The sequence below is a fragment of the Bufo gargarizans genome, chromosome 2 (genome assembly GCF_014858855.1).
Source record: "Bufo gargarizans isolate SCDJY-AF-19 chromosome 2, ASM1485885v1, whole genome shotgun sequence".
In the NCBI taxonomy this organism is placed as follows: Eukaryota; Metazoa; Chordata; class Amphibia; order Anura; family Bufonidae; genus Bufo; species Bufo gargarizans.
This window is the reverse complement of record NC_058081.1, coordinates 553,798,121-553,814,336: the sequence shown is the minus strand read 5'-3', so window position 1 is coordinate 553,814,336 and position 16,216 is coordinate 553,798,121. Positions and strand designations below refer to the sequence as shown.

Sequence of the window (16,216 nt, the reverse complement as noted above, 5' to 3'; positions counted from 1 at the left end):
TTCAAAAGGATTATATATAAATTTCTTTTGATAGGGGAGTAGTGACCCCTAGACTTCAACATTCACTGGTGACACATTACTGTCTATAGGCTTAACGGTTCGAGAAAAGATGCCAAAAAAGGACAGAGTCTGAGAGAGGGCAGGGCAGACTAACACTTACCCTATTGGCCCTATTAACTGCTCAGCCCAGGGTCGCCCCATGATGGTGGGGGTTCCCTGTCCCCGAACCTAAGACTATTCGATCCCTAGATCAACCCTAACCAGGGAAGAAAATTAGATACAAAAAGACGGTTAAAAAAGATGATATATCGACCATGGAAGGTGGTCCAGAAATATGGGATCACCACCTGCCCTCTCAGAAAACCAATCATTAATATTGCAAATACAAAGAGTGGAGGGGGTGGTCCAGATTATTGGATGATCACCAATCCTCTCTAATAGATAGTACGCACGTTTTTAATATGCACATCTTAGTACACAGACCTCAATGCGTTTCACCTGAAACAAGGCAGGCTCATCAGGAGGTAGGTAGACATTTGGACATAGCCCGACCATGATACAGATGTGAACAATGATACCAAGGCGATAATAAAAGTGGAGCAATACTTAGCTAGAGATGTTTCATAGGGGAGCCGGAGGTTAAAGGGTTACCGAGTGGCAAGAAATATACATCCCATCAGAGGATACATGATGGTGATGCTGGCCAAAACGTCCCCCTGGTAGCCTGCTCAAGGCCCAGGGTGCATCATTGGACTGAGAGAAGCAGGATGGTTGCTTCAACTCAGTCAACGCAATCAAGGCCATTCTGACATAGCTATTAGGAGTTGTTGGGAGAAGTGGTTATATGAGGGCACATACACGTGTCGGTCAGGTTCTGGGCAGCCCATACAAACCACCAGTAGAGAGTATCGCTTGATCCACAGACAAGCAAGAGCAGCTCCCATGGTTTTGTTTTACACCATCCAGACACAGGTGTTAAACTTCATTACACATCCCTGTCTCTGTCCATACCATTTCCAGGCACAAAGGAGAAGGAAATTTGGTGTCACAGTATTCATTATGTGTCCTGCCATTAACAGCCAGCCACCATCGCCTTTGTTTACAGTGAATAAAGAAACCTGGACTTCTACAGACTGGAACTGTATCGTCTTTAGTAGTGATGAGCGAACTTCTGTTTTAAGTTCGGCGTCTAAAGTTCGGCTTCCGGTTAGCGGAGAATCCCGATATGGTTCCCGATATGGATTCCGACTTCCGTTGTGGTCCGTGGTAGCGGAATCAATAATGGCCGATTATTGATTCCGCTACCACGGACCACAACGGAAGTCGGAATCCATATCCGGATCCAGATCGGGATTCTCCGCTAATCCAAACCCGAACTTTAGACGACGAACTTAAAACAGAAGTTCGCTCATCTCTAGTCTTTAGCACTGCATCCAGGCTCTGTTTGGGATCAGACGATGGTTGAGTTCAAGTTTGGAGGCCCTGTGGTGAGCATTTTCATCCTGCCTTGGCTGTGGAGCTGGTGATGATGATTTATCACCAATCGAGCATTTATGGGGCCAGCAAGATCTAAAGGCCAAGCTGCTACATCTGTAGGTAAATGTGGGGCAGGATACCATATAGAACCTGTATACCTCATCTTGTATCCAGGTTAGAGGTGGCCCAAACAAGATACTAGAGCCTCGGTTCAATTGCACAGTTTTCCCCAATAAATGTATCCTTTCGCGCTAATACTGTAATCACTTACATATGTCATCTTTGCATTCACACATAGTTTCATTGGATTTCAACAACTCCTTTTTTTTTTGTCACCGAATGTACAATTGATTTACCACATCTCACCTGTCGCAGTTTAACATCCTGATCCTCCGAATAATCCGAGTCATAGTCAGAGTCTGACTTGGGGACCCAGTCTCGGAATTTCTTTTTCCTGAACTACAGATACGAATGGGGGGTGAAAATGAAGATGGAAAACAAAGGGAATTCAGGCGATATGAATGGGGGGTGAAAATGAAGATGAAAAACAAAGGGAATTCAGGCGATGGGCAGAAACAATAGGTATCGGGTAAAAGTTGTAAAACGGAGTAGAACACCAATGATTCTAAAATGGAGGAAAACATGCATAGCTTTACTACAATCCCTATCACATTGAAGGAGCTTGGGAATTGAAGACAACAGCAAGCGTAGACATCCACTAGGTGTAAATAGTAAGCAGAGTGGGCATGGACATCAACAGCAAAATAGTCACATGTAATTCTACTGAAGCTGAAAACTAAATATTATTGAGAGGCCTGGGAGTGGTATAAAAAAAAAAAAAAAAACATAAAAGAAGCCGTTCTCAGCTAGTTACTGACTGAGCATGTATCTTCAAGCGTTTCCTGCATGGTGAGATGGGACCCGGAAGCAGAAACCAGCGGGGACCTGGTAAGCAACAGAGTGGGAGATGGTGTGGGCGAGTACAGTTCCTTTTATCCCACTCTGAGGCCTTTCCCAGTCATTTTTACCTCTTGGACAACTCCTTTGAGTACATCTTAAATTTCATGCAAATAATAACACAATGTCATATTAATAACCATCAATCGCATCTGAGAGAATTCTGTTTACCTTGAGTTATCAATAGACTTCTATCCACTGCCCTCTTGAATTGACTGACAATTCTCACCACTGGTATGAATGCCAATTTCTGGATTTGCTTAAAGTATAAAATGTGACGAATAAAGGACCTATAGATGAGTCAACTTGTCAAAACGTGTCACTTATAACACCCCACAAAGACCATTCTGTTTCCTACTGCTTCATATGAGACGTGGGAACAATGAAGGTGGAGAGTGGGTGCTCAGGATTATATAATAGCCACAAATATGCCATATGGACACCAATACACACCATTCCATAAATGGCTGCAGAAGTTAAAGCTCTCAAACAACCCAGAATTTGGGTGGCATGAGATGAGCTGATCAGTGGCAAGTTTTTGGCTTAATAGCTTGCTCATTGTAACAGCCCAGAACCGACTTGGAGTTTGATTTGATGGTATTTTTCTAGGAAAGACTCTGTGTAGGAACTCCGTGCAGTGTAGGATTCAGTGTTATTGACCTTTACCAATAATCATTAAGACTCTCTGGGGAAATATTTATTTTTATCAATACGGTAGAATTCCCCTTTAAAGGGAACCTGTCATCAATTTTATACTACCCACACTAACGGCAGAATGAAGTAGAGACAGGTGAGTTGATTTCAGCGGTCTGTCATTTATAAGTTAAAAGTAAGTGGTTGCCGAGAGCCAACATCACAATCATTGCAGACTGGGCCTGGAAAAGCGTCCTGGCCACCTGAGAAGAGTCCTGGTTATTCATGACTTCCTCCTCTCCTGCCCACCTGCTGATGACTGACCGTCTTCTACCTAGTTTTCTCCCTTTCTCTCTAGGAGAGAACTGCCAATCATCAGCAGATGGGCGAGAGAGCAGGAGATTATGTATAACCATGACTCTTCTCAGGTAGATTTGACTCTTTTCAAGGCCTGTGCTGCAATGATTATGATGCTGGTTTTCTGCAGCCACTTACTTTTAGCTCATAAGTGACACCGCTGAAATCAGCATTTCTGTCACTACTTTATGCTGCCCTCAGTCAGGTCATCATAAAGTTGATGACAGGTTCCCTTTAATATTCAGATCACTGATATACCACGCGTGCAGTGTGTATCCTACGCATTGCGGTCACAGGTAACTAAGGTTCCTGAAGTTAAAGGGTTTCTGTCACCAGAAATACCTAAATTAAACTGGCTGACATTAGCGATGCGCTAATGTCAGCTGAACCTAACTAGTCTATTCCTAGTTTTATCCATGCCCCCGTTACTCCATAAATGTAAATTAGCCTCTAGGAACAGGGGAGGGAGGCATTGCTCCTGCTCCTAGAGCCTCCGTTCTCCCACCTCTGCCAAAGTCTTGATTGACAGGGCCAGGCAACGTTCACATCCTCCTGCCGGCCCTGAGTGCATGGTAATCTCTCGCTTCCGGCATGCTGTTCAGTGTTCTGCGCAGGCGTAGTAAGGAAGTCGGCAGCCAGTGAGCGTCCTTCCTTCACTATGTCTGCGCCGAATACTAAACGGCACGGCGCAGGCGTGAGATTTACCATGCACCTCAGGAGGAGGATGTTAACGCTGCTTGGCCTGGTCAATCAAGACTTGGAGAGAGGTGACAGAGGTGGGAGAACAGAGCCTCTAGGAGCAGGAGCAACGCCCCACCCCCCTGCTCCTAGAGGCTAATTTGCATATTATAAAAGTTACATTTATGGAGTAACGGGGACATGGATAAAACTAGGAATAGGGTAGTTAGGTTCATATGACATTAGCACATCGCTAATGTCAACCAGTTTAATTTAGGTATTTCTGGTGACAAAAACCCTTTAAACTCAACAAAGGGAAATTTCTATTCCTGGTCCAGTTGTATTCCTTGGTTATACTCAGGAGAACATAATGGGAACTATCATTGAAGATTCCATTTTTGCTCCTTCCGTGATCTCCATCAGTACCGAGTGAGCCTATTGTAAGCCATTGACTGCTTCAGTGAATGAATGTTCTCGTACAGAAGAATGGCTTTGACTTTAACCAAATCTTCAGCTGACGCACATTTAGCATTGTTAAGGAATACATATCTCATCCTTCCCAACCCCAGGGATAACTATGACGCCACCACTTTGTGATCACTGAGAACAGCATCAGCCAGAATAAAACAAATGACGTCTGTTCTATTTCATAAGTGGCAAGTTCTATTACTGCGGGTTACAATGGCTTGAAGGCTTACCACACGGTCTGTCACTGCTGACATGCTGAACCTCACAGCGCAGGCCAGCAATGCGTGGGCGAGGAGTCCGATGAGGCTCGTTGTCCCCACCCTCCACCGCCTCCTGACGATGACAGACAGGTCTCTTTCCTATGTGTAACAGGAAAGAAACCCATCTGTCATCGTCAGGAGATGGTGGGGGAGGGCGGTGGCACCGAGCCTCGGCAGACTTCTCTCCCTCACATTGCATCAGTGCCGGCAGCATAGTACAGGTGACAGGTTACCTTCAAAGGGGTTCTTAGTTACTTGTCTTATATATATTCCATAGGACCATCCTTTAGCCGCCCTCTCTCTAGTACAGGGGTTGTCCGAGATAATTAACTACCTTAGATAAATCCTGCAATAGTCTAAAAAAAAAAAAAAAAAAAAATGTTATGTTCTCTGTGATGCTGGTCTGGTCCTCCTGGAGCTGTTTATGATGTTGTCAGAAGGAGAACAGTGACTGTCTGCAGCAGCGACGTCCTGTACAACTGCTAAGGTCAGCAATTTGCTGCCGCAGGGACATTATGTACAACTGCACATCACCACACATGTGACAGTGTTGGGAGCACAGCATCGGTGATCTACACAGTGAAGTGCAGGTGTATGCAACGTTGTAGCGTCAGATTGCTGAGGATGGCGATTGGCTGCAGTGGTCACATGCCACTGCCACATCCCCACTGCAGTTTGTAAACAATCAGCGACAGGAGAACCAGTCCAGCACCGTTAGAAAAAAAATTGGCCTTTTTTTTTTAAACCCATTCTCGACATCAGCCGTACGTCGGGTCTTTAAATATAGTGCCCACTCTGGAGCGGAGTGAGCGCCATAGCCGCCTGCCGTTTCATACCGCAGGCACCCGCGGCTAATGTCTGCGAATGGCGGTAATGCCGACCGCAGACATTTAACCCCTCAGATGCCATTGTCAAATGTGACCATGGCATCTGTGAACGCCAAAACCAAAAAGAGCATGCTTCCAGGTCAGACGCGCTTTCCCCCAGCGGAGATCGGGAGAAAGTACCCTGTTGTAGTAATGAGCCACAGCCTGTACTAGGCTTCCAGGCTCATTATTAGTATATCCCAGTTTTGGCCGACAGGTGGCAACACTGAACTGGAATATAGTGATTTCTGTACAGAATAATGGAGGAAATTGCATTATTCTGTACAAGTTGCAATCTGATGATTGCAAATTGTGGTCCACTTGGGGACCTAACAAAAACGTAAAAAAAAAGGTTTTGAAAAATATAAAAATAAAAATTCAAATCACCCCCCTTTCCCCAAAATCAAAATAAATAAATATAGATTGATAGATAGGTAGGAAAAAGTGCCAGCCTATGCGCACACCAGTGTTCCCAGCCATCAGACACTGCTGCTGGCTCGAAAGGGTGGTTGTAACTGTGGAAACGAGCAGTGTATAATGTGATCGAAAAATGAAACAAAAGGAGGTAATATGGACAATAACAAAACATTAGTAAGTGCCTTGTATTAACTTTGTCTAAGGGAAACTGTCATATATGTATTTTTTTTTTATGTAATTGGATTGGTCTGACTAAGTTTACCTTATTTCCCTAGTTAATACTTTTGTATAGGTATTAAATTACCCAGTAATTGCAGCATGTTCTTTTCTCCCCCAGGCATTTCAGTGGTGCGGCTAAAACAGCGTTGCTAGGTATCCTCCGTCTCCTATATACAGAAGACGAAGGACGTAGTACAGGGCTCCAGACTAAAGAAAATATCCAGGAGCCATTGGCTCCTAACCTGAAAAATTTAGTTGCCAAATTTAAAATACATATAATTACGGTATAATAAAAAAATAAAAAATAAAAATCACACATGTCTTACCTAGGGTTGTCACGATACCAACATTTTGATTTCGATACCATAAAAAAGTATTGCGATACTCATGTGAAAAAAATAAAACCACCAAAAAAGCCGCGTGCATTCCAGATTTTATGGAACGTCTGGACCATAATAGAACAGTCCGATCCTAATTTTTGTCGGGACAATGTGACCAAAAAATGGCAAATTGCAAGTTTTTGTTTTGTTTTTATGTTACGGCGTTCACCGCATAGGAGATATTTTTAGTTCGTGGCGATATGTCATTTTTTTTTATTGTTTATATATTTTAGATGTAAAATTGGACAAGAGGGTGATTTAAACTTACTATTTTGGTGTTTGTTTGTTTTTACTTTTTATTTAATACCTATTTACCCCCTTATGATAATACTTGAGGGATGGGGGTTGAGGGCGCACTGCACCACCAATGATTATAATACTTTGGGGGGGGGGGGACACTGCTCCACCAATGATTCTGATTTATAATACTGGGGTTGGGGGTTTGGTGCACTGCGCCACCAATGAATATAGTTTATGCTTAATACAAATGCAGGCTGGAGGTGCCGGACATGTCCCGTAGCTGGCACCCAGCCTCTATGTCTGCGCACTGCGATCTGCCGCCATTAACCCCTCAGGTGCGGCACCTGAAGGGTTAATAGCAGCGGATTGCAGCGTGCAGACATAGAGGCTGGGTGCCGGGTATGGGATATGTCCGGCACCCACAGCGCAGCCTGCGTTTGTATGAAGCATAAATGATATTCATTGGTGGCGCAGTGCACTGCACCCCCCCCCCCCAACCCCAGTATTATAAAGTAGAATCATTGGTGGCACAGCCCCTCCTCCTCCCTGCTATCAGACCATTGGTGGCAGCGGTACAGGGGGGAGGGACTGCCTCCTTCTCCCCTGTGCTGTTGAGGAGAACATGGCACGTGCCATGTCAGTTTAATTGTGAAAGCGGCGGGTCTAGGCACAAATGTCGACAAGACTACAAAGTCTTGTCGCCATTTAGCAATTTTAGGTTGCATTTGCGACCATTTTGGTCGCCATCTGGAGCCCTGTAGTAGTGGGCAGTACCAATCGATGCGTACACACTCCCATTGTATTGGGATAGTGCCGATATTCACAATAAAAATTTGAGATTACTCAGGAGGAAGAGGGCATGTTTAAGTCTGGAGAAAGCCGATTGGTTGGGGTGAGGCTGCGCGTTCCCGAGATGAGCTGAAAGAATTCTGGGTAGTTACGGAGGGTAAGGGTATCGGCGGCCATCTTGAGAAGATAGTCAGAAAAAAGTCTTGTGAGGAGCGGTTGCTATGCACGGAATCTTATTAAACAAGTGGTATGTAAACACAATAGTGATTATGGATTATCACCACAGCAGCATCAACATATATGCAAATTAAATTTAACTTGTAAGACAACCCTTTAAATAAATAAAATACATGCCGCCTGAAAATCTGATTAAATGTGACAGGTTCCTTTTAAGACTAGAGATGGGGAAGATGATCCATATCATGGTCCAGCAACCCAGACAATACAATGGGACATCAATATTAAACACCCAGAAAACGTCTGGCCACAGATGCAAAGACATGGAGAACAACTGTAGAATATGCTGAAAGATTTACTCCATTCACATAAACCAGTTGCATTCATCAGCACATACGGATCTAACTGGTCCACAAAGGGAGGGTGCCGCCTACTCCTAGACTATGGCATTATGTTACCTCTTCCAGCTCCTGGCGCTGCAGTTTAAGGAGTTGACACAGAAGAAAGTAAATTCAAGAAAGAAAAAAAAGGGAGGGTGGATAATTAAAAAATGTGATAATGCAGAGCTATACGGCTTAAGATATTGTAATCCATGGCAACCAGGAGACAGACAGAACAACACAAAGTAAATATGAGAGCGATTTGCCCAAATGTATCCAGATGACAAAAAGCTGGATGATATACTACACATGGTTGAAGTGATGTTAAACACATTTCTTCTTTTCTTGCCATCATAAGCTTCTAGAGAAGAAAACATAATGGAGCACAGTACACTTGTTTACCCCACTTCTTTCTAACCAAAAAAATAAATAAAACCTCCATATGTTTCCTTAACAAATTGGAGATGCACAGAATGATGCCATAACAGTTTACAGGTTTCATAGTAAAGGGGTTGTCCGAAGATTTTAACTTAACCCCAATAAACGTCTGAATGATGGGAGGCCTGACCACTGGGATCACCACTGATCACAAAATTGGGTCCTTGACCCCACCTCGTATGAAAGGAGCCGTAAAGCGGCCACGCCATTACTCATGAAGGTACTCAACTATCGCCAGTAAGTTCTATAGAGATAAATGGAAGGGAACTGTGTATGCTGGACTGCCATTTCACAAGACCTCTGTTCTCGTGATCATTGGAGGTCCCAGTGGTTGGACTCACTAATCAGACATACATATCCTGTGGGAAGGAAATAACTTTAAATCTTTGGACAACCGCTTTAAAGGAGTTCTCCAGGATTTTTATATTGAATGGCCTTTCCCCTGATCGGTGGGGGTCCAACACCCCTGCTGTTCAGAATAGTTCTGGCACTGGAGGTCATCAGTGGAATAACACAGGTCCATCCACTGGGCAGTGGATGGAGCTTGTAACTGCTGCAGTTACCACCACTACAGAATGCATGGAGCCAAGTAGTGCCAGCGCCAGTGCCACTCTGAAACAGCTGATCGGGATGTGCGGGTTTCAGATCGCCGCAGATCTGATATTGATGGCCTATCCCGAGGAAAGACCATCAATATTAAAATCCTAGAATACCTTTTAGGATATAGTATAGTGGATAAATCAACACAAACTCAAACAGTTGTCACCCAGACACATCCTAAAGTGGTTGCTAAGCAACTTCAAATGCCACACCCTAAAATGCAAGAATGGGGCAGGTTAAAAGAGAAAAATAAAGGTTGGATCTGCACAGAACAGGGCATGAGGTCACTGAAGACTGGCAAATGTTTTAACCCCCTGTAAAGACAATTCTCACCTTTCTCTGCTCTCTCTGCTCCGAATTGAAGAAGAAACATTGAGAATTCTGAAAGAGAAAAGAAAACCACATTAACTCAAAGAGACTAAGAAAATTCACCAGCATACCACAATAGTCCAGTTTACGACTGAAGATCCATAGTAACTCTTATTATCTACCTGAACATACCCAGTTTTCCTCTGCCTTGTATACAGATCTATAGACAACAGATCATATTAATGGGCTCCAGGTATATACTACATTCACAGGAAAATCCTCCTAACAAAAATAGTCTTGTGTCAGACTTGACAGGTCCTCAGTAGCTCCACAGCTCACACTGAAGTTTAAACTCTTACATGGATGCAGAGGTGCTAACAATATACCATCATCAGGGCTCCATATGAACTTCCCCTGACGAAGTCGGCAAAACACGTAGGATAAGTGAGGGACACTGGATGGGTGATGTGACCGTTAATACGTTTGTTTACAATTGAATGAGCTACTATATGTGGTTCCTGGTCTACCTGAGGCACTATTGCTATGTACTTTACTAGGCTCTTTGCCTGTGTGGAAACCTGCTGTAGTATCTATTTTCTGTTACTAACTTGGGGTAGCGTTTTTTTTATTTAATTACATTTGCTGCTTCCCCTATATGTATTCACATGTATTGGTCCCCTCCCCCCTGTGTCCCTCTTTTATACCTTTTTTACTCCAGCCAATGATGTAAGACTCCATTATACGTGTTTTATTGTGGTGTTCTAATAAAGTATATATTTTTTGCTTACATATGGTCGCTTTTTCTTTGGTGATCTGGGTATGCACAGAGTGGTATAGGCTGTGATTTAATCAATATATGTGGCCCTCATAGGTAGTCTGTGTAGGTTTTTCTCCAAATGAACTTAGACATAAACATCAGCCATGAAGCCAACAGATTATGTGGACCGACCACTGACCTGGGAAATTAAAGGTTATGTACACCTTTGGAGGCAATTTTTTTATGATAGCCTTGAACTTATTTTTGGCTAACAATTATATTTTTAATTGGCCTTTATTAAAAATATTGAGCCATTCTGTCACAAAGAATTAACTGTTTTTCTAAGTGTGTGACAGATTATGGCACAAAGTAAAAGTATCAAACAAACCTTATCTCTAAACTACTGAGAAGCATAAATACTTATTTAAAGAGGACCTTTCATCAGTTTTGACATAGGCCAATTATGGTATTACCTTGTAGGGCGGCCCCCACTGATGCCATAAGTGTTTTTTTTTTTTGTTTTTTTTTCAAAAGCCCCCTGCCCCCCTCCCAGATCGTCCGCTGGGGGACGGGACACGTAAGTGACTACTACCTGCAATATTCCCCACACCATCTGCTCTGTTCCGTGGAGATGTTTTTCCTCTGAGCAGCTACTTGTTTTCTCAATGTTAGCTTTTAGCCGCACCAGTTCTACCTAATGAGACTGTTTTTTGTTTCGTTAGTTTTGGACTTGTCCTTGAGGCTCAGAGCCTTGCAATTTATCCCATGCATGCATATACCGGTTTGAGAATTGTCCTGTATGCTTACAGGCACCTGTGTCTAGCAAATCATCTACTTTCCTGGTATGGGGTTGAAGGTCTACTCTAATAATGTGAGAGGTCTGAATTCATCTTTCAGGAGCTCTCTTTGGTCTGATATACTTAAGGCCAAATGCGATGTTGCCCTGAGTCAGGATTTAGACCTGCAGAGATGTGTACACCGTCGTTTCCCTCGCATCTTTCACTCACCAGCCGCCAAGAAGCGGAAAACGAGGACCTTTATTTGCATTAGATTTAATACACAAGGTGGTCAGGTCGGACATTGGGTACGCTTCTTGGTCTGACCATGCGCCCATCAGCCTAGAGATTAATGCTGGTTTAATGCTGCCCCCGCAATGGATACTAAACCCATACATACTTAAAGGGAACCTGTCATGTGGATATTTGATTATAATCTAACTAATTATATACAATCATTAACTACTAAAAAGTACCTTAGATGTATTCACTTACTGGTGTGACAGATTGTTATCTCCTAATATACACACAAAGATGCCACATGCCGCATGCTAATGAGCTGATTTGAGTCCAGCGTGATGTCAAGGAGTCCAGCATTTTTTTAATTCAGAGCTATAGCCACTCCCCTGCCCACCTGCTGCTGATTCCTATGGAAAATAACTGTCAATCAGCAGCAGGTAGGCGGGGAGAGTCAGGAGCTCATCAATATTCAGGACTCATCATTATAAGCTGGAGCTTTTCAATACAAGATGTTGGCAGATTGACTGGGTCAATTAAAGAAAGTGACCCAGTATAGATAATACCAGTGTATTACTGTATTGCGGCAGCAGCAGGGAGCGCACGGTGTTATAGCAACCAATGACGCCATGCGCTCCTGCTCTCAGCAGGAATTCAGCCCGTGGGTCCACGGACCGCTCACGGCCATGTGCATTCGGCCTAATACTAAAGAACTCTTGTAGTGAAACACGGCCGTGTGCATTCAGCCTTAATGATACTTCAGATGCATCTGTACCAACCCTGTGGCTCGCACATAAGGCATATATGAGTGGGATATTGTTACAATCTGCTACTCGTCTCAAAAGACTCAGAGAACGTCTGATCTTTGAGGAGTTATTAAAACTTGAGAAGGCTAAGACTCAGCCTTCCCCTTCCTTGTTAGCAGAGATACAGTCCCACAGGATACACCTGAGATCTCTCCTCCTGTACCAACATGAATGGGCTTTGAGACGTATGCAGACAAACTTCTACCACATGGGGGTTAGGGCGGAAGTGCTGCTCGTGCGCCGACTTAAACGCAGAGTGGTGGAGGCTAGAATAGAGAAGCTTTACTATGATGCATCAGTGGTCACCCACCCGCAGGAGATTGCGAACGTATTTGCCTCATATTATGCCCGGCTGTACAATCTAAATAGCGATACCCCCATCCCTCAACCTACTCAGAAGGATATTCAATCCTTCCTAGCATCGATAGCCTTGCCCTCCCTCATAAGTGAACAGCTCACGTTTCTGAACAGGCCCATCTCTGATGATGAAATTCTATCAGCCCTTAAAGCCACCCCATTAGACAGAGCTCCAGGCCCTGATGGCTTTGTTTCCAATTATTATAAAACTTTCCAGTCGCATCTGGTTCCTTATTTAAGCAAGCTGTACAATGGCTTTGTCCTCATGAGAGACATCCCCCCAGATATGCTGATGGCTACCATTGTCACACTCCCCAAGCCCGGTAAATCCCCTGATGATCCTGCAAATTTATGTCCTACATCATTATTGAATTTTGGCTACTCGTGTTAACACTTTCCTTCCCTCCTAAGGGCTTGTTCACACGACCGCGCTGTGTTTTGCAGTCCGCAAATTGCGGATCCGCAAAACACGGATGCCGCCCGTGTGTCTTCTGCAATTTGCGGAATGGAACAGGAGGCCCATTATAGAAATGCCTATTGTCCGCAAAACGGACAATAGGACATTCCTAAATTTTTGCGGGGCCATGGAATGGAGCATCTTTTGCGGCCCCATTGAAGAGAATGGGTCTGCATCTGACCCGCAAAAAATGTGGCTCGGATGCGGACCAAAACCATGGTTGTGTGAACAAGTGAATATTGACATGGGGGGGGTTTGTTCCTGGGAGGCAGTGCAGGGATGGCACTAGGCGCATGGTTGACCTTATTCAGCTGGCTTACCTGTCCAGGGCCCCCACACTATTTGTCTGTCTTAATGCCAAAAAAGCGTTTGACAGGGTACATTGGGGGTTCCTGGATTAGGTCCTACAGAACTTCGGATTTCAAGGACCCATTCTATCGGCTATAATGGGCTTGTACACTAGGCAATCAGCCAAGGTACTGGCCTCTGGTTAGCGGTCCAACACATTTCAAATAACTAGTTGTAACTCAGCTCATTAACACATATTCCTATTGTTCCTACTATAAACTAAATGTTAAAAAAAACTATGTTTTAGCTTTCCATGTAACGGAGGATACCAGGGGTCAGATACAAAATAGGTATCAATTCCAATGGGCCGAGACCTCTATCACCTACTCATTCTGTATCTGAGACACTGTCCATAAACCTCTGTAATTTAAGAGCTGATCTAAAAAGGTGCACATAGAATTTAAGTATATACCTGTATGTCCAATAGTGAGAAGTGTCTAATAATTTGGCCCCCTGACATAGAGCCATGGAGTTATGGATGGATGAAATACAGAAAGATAGTTCATAAAATGTTCTTATTCATAAGAATAACTCCCTTAAAGGGGTATTCCAGGATTGAAACAATTTTTAAAGGTAACCCCCTAGTGTAGGGTACCTTCCATTTCCCAGCTTGCTTACTTCCAGCCTGTGTATAGACAGGATCAATTGATGGCCTGAGTGACAAAATCTGAGGTAAACAAGCAGGAGCAGCAACCTAGTGAGCATCGGAAAGCGAGTGGTAGGAGTGGGGAAAAAATAAAACCGCAGATTGCGGCGCAAAGTACTTTTGCATCGCAATCTGCATCAGAAATATGTCTAATAGAGGCGTATTTCTGTTTAATAAATGACCCCCTATATCTTTATCATATTGAGAATTATGTTTTAGACTGGTTTCTTAATAATCATATATTGTGCTTGTGAATAAACCAGTAATAGGTTCCAGGTTTCTAAGCAAAAAAAAAATAAAAAAAACGGGTCAAAAATACAGAGCAGATGCAGATCTTTCGATTACCTCCACTACTGGTTTTGGCTCACAATAACTGATAAAAATAACTGAAGTGTGAACTTAGTGTGGTGAAGCTATAGTACATAGTGTATACGATACGTACATGCTAGGAAACAGCTATGCCCTCAGCATGCTGATGTTTGGCCCTGTCAATCAAGGGAAGGGGGGAGTGAGCAGAGCACAAGGGGTGTTACAAAGCACTGCTCAAAGTATTCAGCCCTACCTCCGGGTGCTTTAACTTGCTAATTTGCATATGAATAACAACACCGATATCTCTGCAGCTGTTTAGCATACAGACAAAAGGATGGTTTTAATCAGCATGGAGGAGCCTTACCAGGCAGTATGCCTGGTTTAATAGGGTTGATCTTGGTAACAGAGCCTCTTTAAAGTATGGCTCTGGTATATCGATGGCCTTTGGGGAACAGACTGGATGAATACTGAATCTGCTAGTGAATGTTTTATGAAAGAGTTCTAATACTTTTTCCACAGGCTGTATAAAATAGATATCAAAGAAATCAAAATTTTATACTGAAATGTTTAATATAAAAAAATAAAAAACAGAAAAAGTCTTAAGAGACGCGAGGTACATAATCACACAGTATCTCTATCCTGAGAGCTCTACAGGGAGCAATTAAACCTTGTTTATGAAGATCATATGTCTCCATTATACCGATAAGCGAGGAGAGAATCGAAACTCCCGCCTGCCGTATGTGCACAGTCTCTGGGCAGACGCAAAATAATTAATCAAGGACAATGTGGAGGCCGATTCAAGGCTACCTGATAACGGCACACCATGTTCAATACGAATCCTATGTGTAAATGAATGTGGAATTTGCTGCAGATCTGCTGTGGATTTCACACCCAACCACTGCAATTGCACCATGTCTGAAGCCAGTCAGCAATTCAGATACAGTCACAGGCGGTACAATGGATTACCAATTACTTCCAGAGCCAATGAGACAAGCGCATGTGATACACAATGTAAACTTCCCAGAAAAAGGGAGTGTTCCTTTTCAGCCTCCCTGTATGACACTTTGGGGGCCTGTTTGGCGGGTACATTTGCACCCTATGTCTTTGTTTCAATTAGCATATTTGGCAATTGTCCCGAATTTGCAGGGGCTCTCCCCGATTTTCAGAGACAGTCCTGACAAAACTGTCCCGAGTCAAAAATGGGAGGGGCTAACCGTAAACTTGTCTCTAAGTGGGCACCCCGGGCATTCCTCCTTGTGGGACTTAAATGCCCCAAATTTACCAACTAAAACACTGGTAAGTACGCACTAGTTCACATCTGTACTGGTATACTTACCAACATTTTAGTTGGTAAATTTGGGGCATCTAAGCACCGCACTCAGGAACACCCCAACCCCAGCCAGGACCGACCACCTTGGACAGTGTTAATGTTAGCCTCACCCATTTATGGCCTGGGACAGCCCAAATTTGTCAGCAATGTCTCTGAAAATCAGGGACGGTTGCTGCAAATTCGGGACAGTTGACAACTATGTACTTATTATAAAGGGGCTGTCACAGTCCCACATTTAGCTTAGCCTTGACAACGACCTTGTCACCCATAGCAACCAGAGCACAGTGGGACTACACTTGGCGTAGTGTATGGGAGTGTATGGGTAAAGTGTACATGGTGGGTGCCAACTGCTAGAGCCTGCTAGAGACCACCTGGCTTACCACAGAGATGTTCCTATCGGAACATAGCAAATCTCCCATAGATTGCAATCGTAAACTACTGCAATCTATGGGATATTTGCTAATCGTAAATTACTGCAATCTATGGGAGCAGCGATCAGACAATTGCATGTTTAAAGAGGACCTTTCATCGGTCCAAACATTGTGAACT

The 16,216-nt window shown here is 43.6% G+C and overlaps 1 protein-coding gene across 1 annotated transcript in view; it reads right to left on the bottom strand.

The window, feature by feature from the left end:
• RIC8A (RIC8 guanine nucleotide exchange factor A) overlaps positions 1-16,216 on the bottom strand; it is a 60,783-nt gene that overhangs the window by 37,493 nt on the left and 7,074 nt on the right. The window contains exon 2 of the mRNA XM_044281593.1: positions 9,669-9,716. Within this exon, the coding sequence (XP_044137528.1) occupies positions 9,669-9,716 (48 nt within the window). The remainder of the gene's footprint in view (positions 1-9,668; positions 9,717-16,216) is intronic.